This window comes from Mustelus asterias, chromosome 2 (genome assembly GCF_964213995.1).
Source record: "Mustelus asterias chromosome 2, sMusAst1.hap1.1, whole genome shotgun sequence".
In the NCBI taxonomy this organism is placed as follows: Eukaryota; Metazoa; Chordata; class Chondrichthyes; order Carcharhiniformes; family Triakidae; genus Mustelus; species Mustelus asterias.
Window position 1 is genome coordinate 132,214,073 of NC_135802.1, and position 11,931 is coordinate 132,226,003.

Genomic DNA, 11,931 nt, shown 5'->3' on the forward strand with positions numbered 1-11,931 from the left:
GAGGAAGTGACGAAGATGATAGATGAGGGAAAGGCAGTGGATGTTGGCTTCATGGACTTCAGTAAAGTCTTTGACAAGGTACCTCATGGTAGACTGGTATGAAAGGTGAAGTAACACGGGATCAGAGGAGAGCTGGCAAGATGGATACACAACTGGCTTGGCCGTAGAGGACAGAGGGTAGCATTTGAGGAGTACTTTTCTGAATGGGAGGCTGTGAGCGGTGTTCCCCTGGGACCTTCATTGTTTGTAGTATAAATGATTTGGAGGAAAATGTAGCTGATCTGATTAGTAAATTCATAGACGACACAAAAATTGGTGTTGCGGATAGTGAAGAGGATTGTCAGAGGATACAAGATATAAACCAGTTGGAGACTTGGGTGGAGAAATGGCAAATGGAGTTTAATCCGGACAAGTGTGAGATAATGCATTTTGGAAGGTCCAATGCATGTAGGAATTATACAGCAAATGGTAGAACCCTTAGGAGTATTGACAGGTGGAGAGATCTGGGTGTACATGTTCACCAATCACTGAAAGTGGCAACGCAGGTGGATAAGGTAGTCAAGAAAGCAGACGGAATGCTTGCCTTCATTGGTCGGGGCGTTGAGTATAAAAATTGGTGGGTCATGCTGCAGCTGTACAGAACCTTAGTAGGCTTCATTTAGACTATTGTGTACAATTCTATTGTGCACACTACCAGAAGGATGTGGATACTTTGGAGAGGGTACAGAAGAGGTTTACTAAGATGTTGCCTGGTCTGGTGGGTATTAGCTATGAGGAGGGGTTGGATAAACTCGGTTTGTTCTCACTGGAACGACGGAGGTTGAGGGGTGACCTGATAGAAGTCCACAAGATTATGAGTGGCATGGACAGAGTGGATAGTCAGGTGCTCTTTCCTAGGGTAGAAAAGTCAAGTACTAAGGAACATAGGTTTAAGGTGCGTGGGGAAAAGATTAGAGGAGATGTGAGAGGCCAGTGTTTTTACACAGAGGGTGATGAATGTCTGGAACGCGCTGCCTGGGGAGGTGGTGGGAGCAGGTACGATAGCAGCATTTAAAGGGGCAACTAGACGAATACATGAATAGGATGGGAATGGAAGGATACAGACTCGGTAAGGGTATACGGTTTTAGGCAGGCATCATGATTGACGCAGGCTTGAAGGGCCCAAGGCAAGGGCCTGTTCCTGTGCTGGACATTTCTTTATTCTTCGTACTTTATATTGTCAGGTGCTTGGCAGGTAATTTAACCAGTGTGAGCAGGCTTTTCCTCGTGATGTTACTGTGCCTTCCCAAAACGACTGATCTAGATTTCTTTTTGCTGAATTCTTGTACCTCAGTCTTTGTTCCTATTGATTAACATTGACGGTGATTGTCCTTCACCGCCTAGGTCAGAGACAAATGCAGTTTAATTTTTGAATTGTGACTAAAATTGTAATATAGAACTTAAAACTATCACTGTACATAAATTAAATTGCCTTTTTCATCTGTTTTGTTTCCTTCAGGTCACTATGTTCGCAGCATCTGTGTGTATGGACTGGGAGATCTGGAATGGCTTGCCCAAAGGGACAGTTTATTTGCAAACAAATTTGAGGTCAACAGCCACCCATTAGTGGCCCAGTGCATGGAGCGGTGGTTAAGACCAAGGACTTTGTCTCAGTCTGAAGTACCTATTCAGCCAGAATGGCACATTAAGAACAACAAGTGTTTCTTTGACATTGAAAACAATGAGTGCAGCATTCCTTTGAAATGATAGGAGGTCCAAATGTACAAGAGGCACGGAAAAGAAAGAGTTTCCATGATCCGATGTGGTTAGATTGAACGTTATCTTATCTTTTAAACGTTAGCTGCTTCCCTTGTCCTCCAATTTGTATCTCATTGAGATTTTTATATATTTTTTCTCATGTTTAACTTCTTGGCTTCTGTGTTGAGCATCATTTGAGAGTGAAGTGAAGGAATGGATGGCCAACACTCCCAAAGTCCCTGCCAATAATGTTGGGCAATCATCGGCTAGAAGATGTGGAAGAGCAACCTCTATTTTATTTTCTCTCTTCTCTTCCGCCTGCTCAGTGCCTCCTTCACTGGTACCCCATCCAAAGGATGCAACACGAAGGCTGTCAATATGATGGAGCGACAAATTATTTTCTACACAGCATTGGCAGTATTCTCAAGCAGGCAACTAAAGCAACAGGATGTATCCAATTTCATGCAGAAAATAGGGGCCACCAAGTGAATATTAATTTAGGAACTCTCAGCTGCTTGATCAAAAAGCACCAAACCGCAGTGGAATATTTAAGAAGAAGCAGATTAGCCACTCGGACACAGGGCGGTGTGAGGAGAAAAGCGAGTTTTTTAAAAACCTTGTGCATAATCCTAGAAATGATCAACTGTTAATGTGGTAACTATGGTGGGCAAACACTGGAGTATATTATTAAGAGAGCAACTTAATCCAAGTTAATATGTCAATGAATGGAAACTAATGTTTAACAAATTTTATTGGCATTTTCTGAGGATGGAACAATTAGTTAATGAGGTTAAAGAAACTGGATATTATATAACAACTTTCAGAAAGCAGTTGGTATAAGGTTCACCACTTGAGATTTACAGCTACAATGAAAGCCAAAGATGTTAAGATTCATGTAAAGGGGAGTACGGTGTTGATTTTATTATTAATAGGAAACAGAGGGTACTTTGTTTTAGTTCTCATAGGTCACTTGAGTCCAAAAGGAATCTAGCCTTGGAGGCATTACTGTGCCAGGTAATTATGACAATGATGAAAATACTCCCAAGTATTGTAAGTAGGAATTGAGCAGATAAATCACTGTTGATATTGAAAAATGTAACAGCATTGAGTATTGACAAAATAACTGCTGGTGAGGAATATAGAGAAAATAATCTTGTACTTTACTGTAGATACAAACCCAAAGGCACTTTGGTGGTGGTGAGTTACAGTTCACTCAGGGAGTCCGAGTTGCTGTGGCAGCATGGATTTTTATATGCACGTTGTAGTCTGGAGCTATGGATAGTGATGGTAGAGGATCCAAAGTTCTTTCACATGGCTGACCAGAGATGTCTCCTGCTGTTACTGCCTGTCGTTGACGTATGTTGGAAAGATTTGCAGGTTGACGCTCAACCTGTTTGGCCGCATTCTGATTGCGCCTACCTTTGCCATCAAGTCCTGCAATGGGACTTGAACCTCAACCTTCTGCCTTAGAGTCAGGAACGCTGCCCACTGCCTCCAAAGACATTTTACAGAATCATAGTAAAATAAAAGTGAATGCCAGTCAAAGAATGAGGTATTACAGAGGATGGTAAAAAGCTTAATCAAAAAGATGGGCTTAAGGAGCGTCTTAATATAAAGAAGCAAATAGATTTATTGAGGGAATTCCAGAGTTAAAGCCTAGTTGGTTTAAGGCACAGCCACCTAGGTGGGGTGAAAGGAATGTGGGATGGTAATAAGCTAGAAGTCCAAAGGACACACGAATAGATTTTAAATGCAAGGAAAATAATTTTGCATTTTGTAACTAGGAGCCAGAATAGATTATGAAGGATAGAGGTAACAAATGAGTCAAACGTTGTGTAGGCTAGGATAGAGATAGCAGAGTTTTGGATAAGCTGAATTTTATTCAGTAAGGTGTTGCAAAAACATTGAGTGTAATAATTAATCTAGTGTTGAAAGAAAATTCATTAAAGGGCAGAAATATTTTGTATATTTTAGAATCTACAATTCAATTCATGGAGCGAATATAAATTCAAGAAAGGGTTTGTCACAATCTATTACTCATTGGTAAAACACAACATAAAAGTATTATAATCTACGTTTGATCAATAATTGCAATGTGACTGATACACTGAAAGGAAAATCAAAGAAAGGGAATAAGAATGACATCAGGTCTAAGGAGAGCCAAAGGGAGCTAATTCTATTCTAATTGGAGGAAAGATGAGTCAAGTTACATTTCCATTGCATTTCTAGTATCAGTGTTAAACGGTGTTCTTTTGTACCAATTCTAAATTTGTCTTGTGATTCTTGACCTGACTTCGGAGTGAACTGCTGGAGTCAGCTTGGGCTCTGACCCTTGTTTCACCCCAAAAACTTTTCTTGTCACAGTCTTGACCTGTGTGCTACTGTTGCAATGTAATTATAGCTTAATTATGTTTGGGAATTGTGTAAGTAGATATGAAGATATTTTTTGTAGAGGCAAAAGGAAAGGTTTTAAGCAGTGTTGTATTAGTGGTTGTAAAATTGGACATACTGTACACTGTGTATAGGGATTGCTCACCGGGGATCTGGGCACATGCCCCACCTTTTAAAAAATGTAATTAATACTTTATTTTGTATATTTTCCATATTTTGTAGTAGAGAATTGTATTTATTTTAATATTCCGGTGTGCATATAATTCACATGGGAGAATATATCCCACTGAAGTGGACAGAAAATTAACATTTAATCATTTACACTGTGCTAAACTATTAACAAAACAATGTAGTTGCTTCTTGTATCACTATACTGTTCTGAGTCTAGAAATTAGTACTGATGATGATTAGTTTTATGTTCCTCTATCTGCTATTATATCGCAGGTGCTGGTTGATTTATTTTAAACATGTTAACACTTGCGTCAAATTTATATTCACATTCAAGGGAATATATTTATGGATTTATTGAGTGACCAGCTGCTAACATTACCAGATGAATCAATAATATATTAGTTAATACACTTTTTAACAATACTAGTTGGCCCAAAGCTATGATCTTGATCAGCGGATTGGTGATTGACTGGATGTTACATGTTACACCTTGTGCTTTTGATATACCCTTTGGATAATCTATATGTTACACCCAATTTGTGAAACTGCCCATTTCATGAAATGGCTAGTCAAAGAAGGTCATAGAATCAGAAGGAGACTATTCTGCACCAACTCTCCTGACAGAGTATCTTACCTAGGCCCTCTCCCCACCCTATCTCCGTAACCCCACATATTTACAATGTCTAATTCCCCTAACTTACACATCTTGAAGCACTAAGGGGCAATTTAGCATGGTTAATCCACCTAACCTACACATCTTTGCACTGTGGGAGGAAACCAGAGCACACAGAGGAAACCCACGCAGACATGGGGAGAACATACAAACTCCCCACAGACATTCACCCAAGGCTGGAATCAAACCTGGGTCCCTGGTGCTGAGAGGCAGCAGTGCTGACCACTGTGCCACCTTTGAGGAATTTAGTTAGGTATTCCATGTAGTGCAGTATTAAACAATAGCTTCTGCCCTTCATAGGTCTGCATGTCAACCAGGTCTAATTGTCCACGTTCACTCAAGTTGTTGACAGACAGAGGTCTCACAACCACCTCTGCTGTTGTCTCCTGCCTGCTTTTAGGTGCATCTCTATCAGTAACAAATGTACTGCCCTACCAGGGATCATGGAATGTTTGCATACTTTTCAGAAAGTTTCTTGTAAGTCTTTTTACCACTATGGCCAGTTTCAATGTGGACTTGTTGCATAGATATGCAAGCATGATAGTTTTCTGGATGTGATATTCTTGAGAGTTTCAGTCCAGTTTTCCCACACTTAAGGACAGCAATAACCTTCTGTTCATATTCAGCGGATCACAAAACAACAGCTCTCAATGCAGTCACCCAGCTTCAGTGTTTGCTGGGGTTAAGTTAGTTAGTATAGATCTCTGTGCTTATAGACTTATTCTACAGGGGGTGTGAATGCTGTCATATTTTCATCTATGTATAATAGAGCGATAAACTTGTCCTTTTGAAATTTGCATGAAAGTTTACACCTTCCACCAACCGCCAGTGCGGCAATAAACTTTCTTTCCCAAATTTACATTATTCATTCTATTATTGAGCCACTTGGTACATGATGTTAAGCTTGTATACCGCAACAACCTTGAGCAACAATTCCACAAAAAAGATTTTCAAACTCATGCACTGGCCACTTTATGAAACAAGCAGTCAAGCGGCCTATTTCGTTACCCATTCAGTGCCCAGTTCATGAAATGGGCAATTCCACAAATTGCGTGTAACTACAATAAGGATTAAACAAAGGAACCCAGAATTTCTGATTGACCTATTTTGCCTCCAGCGTTAATTCAGTATATTTTAAATAGGACTCCACTGGCAACCAGTGGTTGAATAAGCACCGATTGGAAAATATGTTGATTAACCAAAACATTCCCTTTAAACTCCACTCTGGCATGGATTTAATGGGCTGAATGGGTGTTTTCTGTACCGTAATAACTTGTGACTGTATTTTAGTCTCAATATAGATATCACTTGTTAAATGTACTTTATAAAAATAATTGTTTTCATTTAAGACTTACTGGCATTCATAATGGATTGTTACTAGTGTTATATTTTCCATCCATCTGTCATTGGGTTGTTAGAAACCGTTTTATTTGTATAATTGTTAGTGGTGCACAATTCAGACTGCACTGGAATTTTTGTTCATTTTAGAAATTGTTTCCATTTCCACAGTATGTATGTGATTACAGAGGATATTCAGAAATTATCATGCTGACATTCCTGGAATCCATGTTCTGCTTCCTAAGGAACATGAAAATATAGAATTATGAATATTTGACTGCAGCTGAAGATACAGTTTACATGTGCTGTGTAGAATGTTGAGAACCTGTGTGATAGTGTGGCTCAGCAGTATAAAGCAGTGGATTAACACACCAGTTTCTTTGGGAAGAGTGGTGACGTTACAATTTTGAGGGTGTACACAGGATTTTCAGATGGGAGAAGAAACTGAGAAGGCTGCTTTTAAAAAAAGCAAAACAGGATCCAAGGTTTTCCAAGCTGGTCATCGAGTATGAAAGTAAGGAAGTAAAGTTTTAAGATGGAATACTCTCCATTTGCTGGAATGAGTACAATTTTGACAACATTTAAAAAGCTCAAAGCTGCCTGCTTTGATTGGCACCCCATCCACTGCCTTAAACATTCAATCGTTCCACCACTGGTCCAGTGGCAGCAAAAGGCACCTTCTAAACCCACTATCTCTACCGCCTAGGAGGAGGAAGGATGCAGGCACAAGGAACTGTCATCCCTTACAAGCGCCCCTCCAAATCTCACACCATCCTAACTCAAAAATATATCGCTGTTCTTTCATTGTAACTGGGTCAAAATCCTAGAACTGCCTCCCTGGCAGAGCTGTGAGTTTACCTAAACTGTCATCGTCATTGCCATTGACTGTCCCTCGATTTGAGGTTGACCTCGATGCAGGGTCACAAGTTTCTGGGTCTTCATGTAACTGAACTTGTTGATTCTCAACTGCACATCTTTCAACATGTGGGGGAGGGAAATAATGAGATTTCTCCTTTGCTGCCAGTCATCATCAAGACGTTTGGACTTGAAGCAGCTTCATTTTATTGAATGGCTTAAGGGGCCAAGCGGCCTACTCTTGCTCCTAATTTCTAAGAAAGATTGATGGACAAGTTGTCATCATTTTTAATGATTGGGAGCAAGTTCCTCCCAAGCATTAATGTCAATTTATTTAGCAAATGCGAAATCCCTAAGCCAAGCAGTTTCTTCTGGTCCTGCTGTGCTGGATTGGCCTTCGCTGAGTCTACGGATTGGACGCTTTTCAATGATGTAGTGCATTGTTTGTTCTCTCCCACAGGCACATAGGGGGCTGACACTAATGCCCCATTTATGGAGGTTGGCCAAGCAGGGGCTGTGGCCAGTCCTGAGCCCGTTGAGGATGGACTACTTTTTCTTTGGAAAGTTGAAACCAGACAGCTGTTGTGTTTGAGACCAGGTACTTGTTCTGTCCAGTGATTTCCATTCACTTGTCCAGGTGGAATTTGGGTTGACATTCTGTGTGGGAGTTGTCCTTTTGGATGGGCAGAATAGATCAGCATGAAGTGCCAAGAGGGGGACATTGCAAACTTTTTCTATAATTTTATCAATGCTGCTGTGCTTCAAGAGAAGCTTCAGAATGTCTTTGAAGTGTTTTATTTGTCCTCCCCTGGAATGCTGATCCATTGTAGTTGATTTTGCAAGCATTCTGCCTGGCTTCAAGAAGGATGCTCACATTCTGCCTGTTTGACAGTCCTCCCATTGAATCCGGAAGATGCATTGGAGGCATTGCAGATGGAATTTCTCCAGTGTGTCTCCGGTCCAGTCTAGTTCTCACTGCAGTACAAGAGAGTGTGTGACGATAACTGCTCTGTACACAAGACTTTTGTTGACGTGTGGTGGCCTTTGATGTCGAACACTCGCTGCTGTAGTTTGTAAAAGGATGAATGGGCACAGCTGATCCAGTGATCTCCAATGGTGGTCTATTGAAAGAGGTGGTTGCCAAGGCATAGGAAGTGCTCAACCTATTCCAAGTGTCTCCTTCACTGTATATAGATGGTGGAATATTTGACTGAACAGGTGTGGGTTGAAATGGTGAAGGCAAAAAGTTGCTGGATTCAAACAAAAACCATAATTATTGGAAAATCAAAGCAGGTCTGACAGCATCAGTGGAGAGAGAATAGGGCCAACATTTCGAGTCTGGATGACCCTTCGTCAAGCTACTGACTGTGGGCTATCCTCAACATCTTTCTATTTTCACTTGACTGCAAAAAAAATGATTAGACTAATTAAAGTCAGGAATATAATCCACAGTTTTCCCATAGCAGGGATGTAGCCCATAGCTGAGAGAAGACTGGTCAAGCAATGCTGACCATGATAGTGTCAGCTGCACTATGCAGCTTGAATACAGAGGAAAGGTCAACGACATTATGTTTAAAGCAGCATCCTCAATCTGCGCAGCAAGTTGACAAAATAAAAGTAATTGACTGCACATTGCGTATGTGACTGTCTGTTAGGGCGGCATGGTGGCACAGTGGTCTGGGTTCGATCCCCAGCTTGGGTCACTGTCTGTACGGAATCTGCATGTCCTCCCTGTGTCTGCGTGGGTTTCCTCCGGGTGCTCTGGTTTCCTCCCACAGTCCGGCTGGTTAGGTGCATTGGCCATACTAAATTCTCCCTCGGTGTACCCAAACAGGCGCCGGAGTGTGGCAATTGGGGGATTTTCACAGTAACTTCATTCAGTGTTAATGTAAGCCTACTTGTGACACTAATGAACTTAAAACTGTTAAACAGTTTATTAATTGTTCAGTATGTTATTGTGAAAATGTTGGGGAACATGATATCATTGTACTTTGTAATGTCAGTGTTGTGCTTTTTACTCATGATCATAAATCATTGAACATAATCTCGTAACTATGTATGCTCCCTGCACAAACCTTTTTCATCAATTCTCATGCCTACATTGAGAATGAAACGCCCCGTTGAAAATATTACGTTGTTTAATGATACCTTCCCATTGGTGATGCCGTAGGATTTGAGTATTGCATTTCCTAGTTCCTTGGCCAGTGCTACAAAGAAATTTCTGGGAGCCACTGAGCTCTGACCCTGACCCAAATATCATTTGTTTTGCTATTGTGCTATAAATAGTGCAAGCTCAAAGTGGAGACTTTGGGGGTGATCTTTACCAGAATTCGGCTGTGTCAGAAAACACGTGTATCTCTCAGATTGCACAGGCCAGTTTTCTTTCCAGATTTTTAGCCTCTTTAAAGAAAGTGAAATGAATGGAAGCGGTTTACGTCATCACTGTGGTGGGGTAAGGACTGTTAGAGCCAGCAACAGGTTCCATAAAGATCAGGACATTTTACAGATGGCACTCACAGCTATAAAAATAAACTCCCCCATCCTGGAGCTATCAGAGGCTTTTAAAACAGTGAATACATTCAAATGTTATTTATCTTTTGAAACACACGCATTCAAAATATTATTGATTGCCAGTAGCACTATTAGTATTCCATCATAGAATCCCCACAATGCAGGAGGAGGCCATTCAGCCCATCAGGCCTGCACCAACAACAATCCCACCCAAGCCCTATCCCTGTAACTCCACTCTGCTAATCTCCCCTGACACTAAGGGGCAATTTACCATTGCCAATCAACATAACCCACACATCTTTGGAGCGTGGGAGGAAACCCACAAAGACATGGGGAGAACTTGCAAACAACACACAGGCAGTCACCCGAGACTGTAATTGAACCCGGGTCCCTGGCGTGAGGCAGCAGTGCTAATGACTGTGCCACCATGTTGCCCTTTAGTAGAACTTACTGCATGAGGGAAATTACTCTAGTTGTTCAAGATTGACATGAGGCAAAATCTTTATCATTGAAAATTTATATCATCGGAATCCACATATTTTACATAAGCTGGAAAATAATGTATGATAATGAGAAAATAAAAAGACTGAACAGTGTGTACATGTATCTAATATAGCTGTGTGGATTTACTTTACAACTATTAAGGGAAAACCCAGAGTTCCAAATGGAATCTTTTCATTAAATCAACACTTTCTAGAGTTGTGACATTAGTCCCAGAACAGCAGTGTGAGAGTTTAAACAAACCAGTTCTTTGCCTGTAACAACAGTTTGCTGTTAGCTAAAGTAAAAACAGAAAATGCTGGAAATACTCAGTGGGCAGGATTTTATGGCCTCGCTCCACCCGGAAACCATAAGATCCTGCCCAAGGTCAACGGACCTTCCCATGGTCCGCTCCAATTCCCATGGCAGGCAGGGCAGTAACATTCCAGCCAGCAGATCTGACAGCTTCTGTGATGAGAGGAACAGTTAACATTTTGAGTCAAGTACGACAGCTCCTCTTGAATTCTGAAGCAAGTCTAGAGTTTGGAGTTTGCAAAGTCCTGGATGAGGATGTTGACAGAAGATGCATTGAGATAGAGATAGAGGCAGATAATATTATGAAGACGGGTGTTTCTATGATGGAGAAGATGGGTTGGAAGCTCAGTTGGGAAATGAATGAATGTGATAAGATTAAGAACAGTCTGGTTCAGCTTGTGATAGTTACTGCTGATGTTAAACACTAGCCTGGATTTCCCAATTATTATTTTAATGGGGATATTGAAATATCACCAGTTGGAAATCTAGCCTCCTGCAGATCATTACCACATTGTGTAATTGAATGCAAAACAGGCAAGGTAACTATTTCAGCCTTGCATTAGGGACATTTCACCAGATTTTGCTACAAGAAGTGGTATTTGGTGGAACAGATGTAACTTAAGGCTGCAATAGTCATTTTAAGGTAAAAGGAAATGTTGAAGGGAGAAGTATGCCAGTCAAAATCAGCAATCCCAAGTAGTTTTTAATTTACAAAAAACAAGAATGTTCACTTTTGTCGTGTGTGATATTTAAATACTTTCTAAATCATTTTGTTCTTTACCTTTTAATCAAAAGTTGTCTATTTCAAGGCCTCAATATTCATCTTTTCTTGAGAACCTGAACACTCATATTACTTAGAGACTTCAATTCAGTATCTAAACTTTCCAAAGATTGAGAAAATGTGTCTGAGCTTTCCTTCAGTTCTTGTTGACTTGGGCAACATTATCCAAACACCTCATTTAAAGCACACTTTTTCAAAATATTACTGATTATCAGTTGATGTGGATCTAATTTGCTTGAGTTACTGTGCTGCACTGAACAACTGCTGCTAATTAACTAGATGGAATCCTTCGTATTAATGTACTACATGGATTATTGAACAGTTTTGGTTTGGACACTTCTGTCAGGGAAAATACTGATGATACTCTAAATTAAATTTGCTTACTTTTAGTCTGTTTTCTATAGATCTCCGGATATCTTGTTCACGTTGCACTTGTACAATAAATGTTTTAACAATAATTCCAATGATTGAAACTTGAGTTTCTTTTAACATGGCTTCGACTGTAGATTTACTACATTTGATTTGATTTACTGTCACATGTATTAACATAGTGAAAAGTATTGTTTCTTGTGCTATAGACAAAACATACTTTCATAGAGAAGGAAATGAGAGAATGCAGAATGTAGTGTTACAGTCATAGCCAAGGTGTAGAGAAAGATCAACTTAATGCAAGGTAAGT

General features: G+C 40.3%; 1 protein-coding gene across 3 annotated transcripts in view; it reads left to right on the forward strand.

The window, feature by feature from the left end:
- LOC144511420 (putative beta-1,3-galactosyl-O-glycosyl-glycoprotein beta-1,6-N-acetylglucosaminyltransferase 7) overlaps positions 1–11,696 on the forward strand; it is a 55,242-nt gene extending 43,546 nt beyond the window's left edge. For 2 of the 3 annotated variants that reach the window (XR_013500821.1, XR_013500822.1), the window contains one exon: positions 1,499–1,555. Coding sequence is in view for 1 of the 3 variants with exons in the window: in XM_078241763.1 (XP_078097889.1) it covers positions 1,499–1,746 (248 nt within the window). In the remaining 2 variants the exon portion in view is untranslated. Of the gene's footprint in view, positions 1–1,498 lie in introns of all 3 variants that reach the window. The other variant, XM_078241763.1, reaches the window with a different exon arrangement.
- The last annotated feature ends 235 nt before the right edge of the window (positions 11,697–11,931 follow it).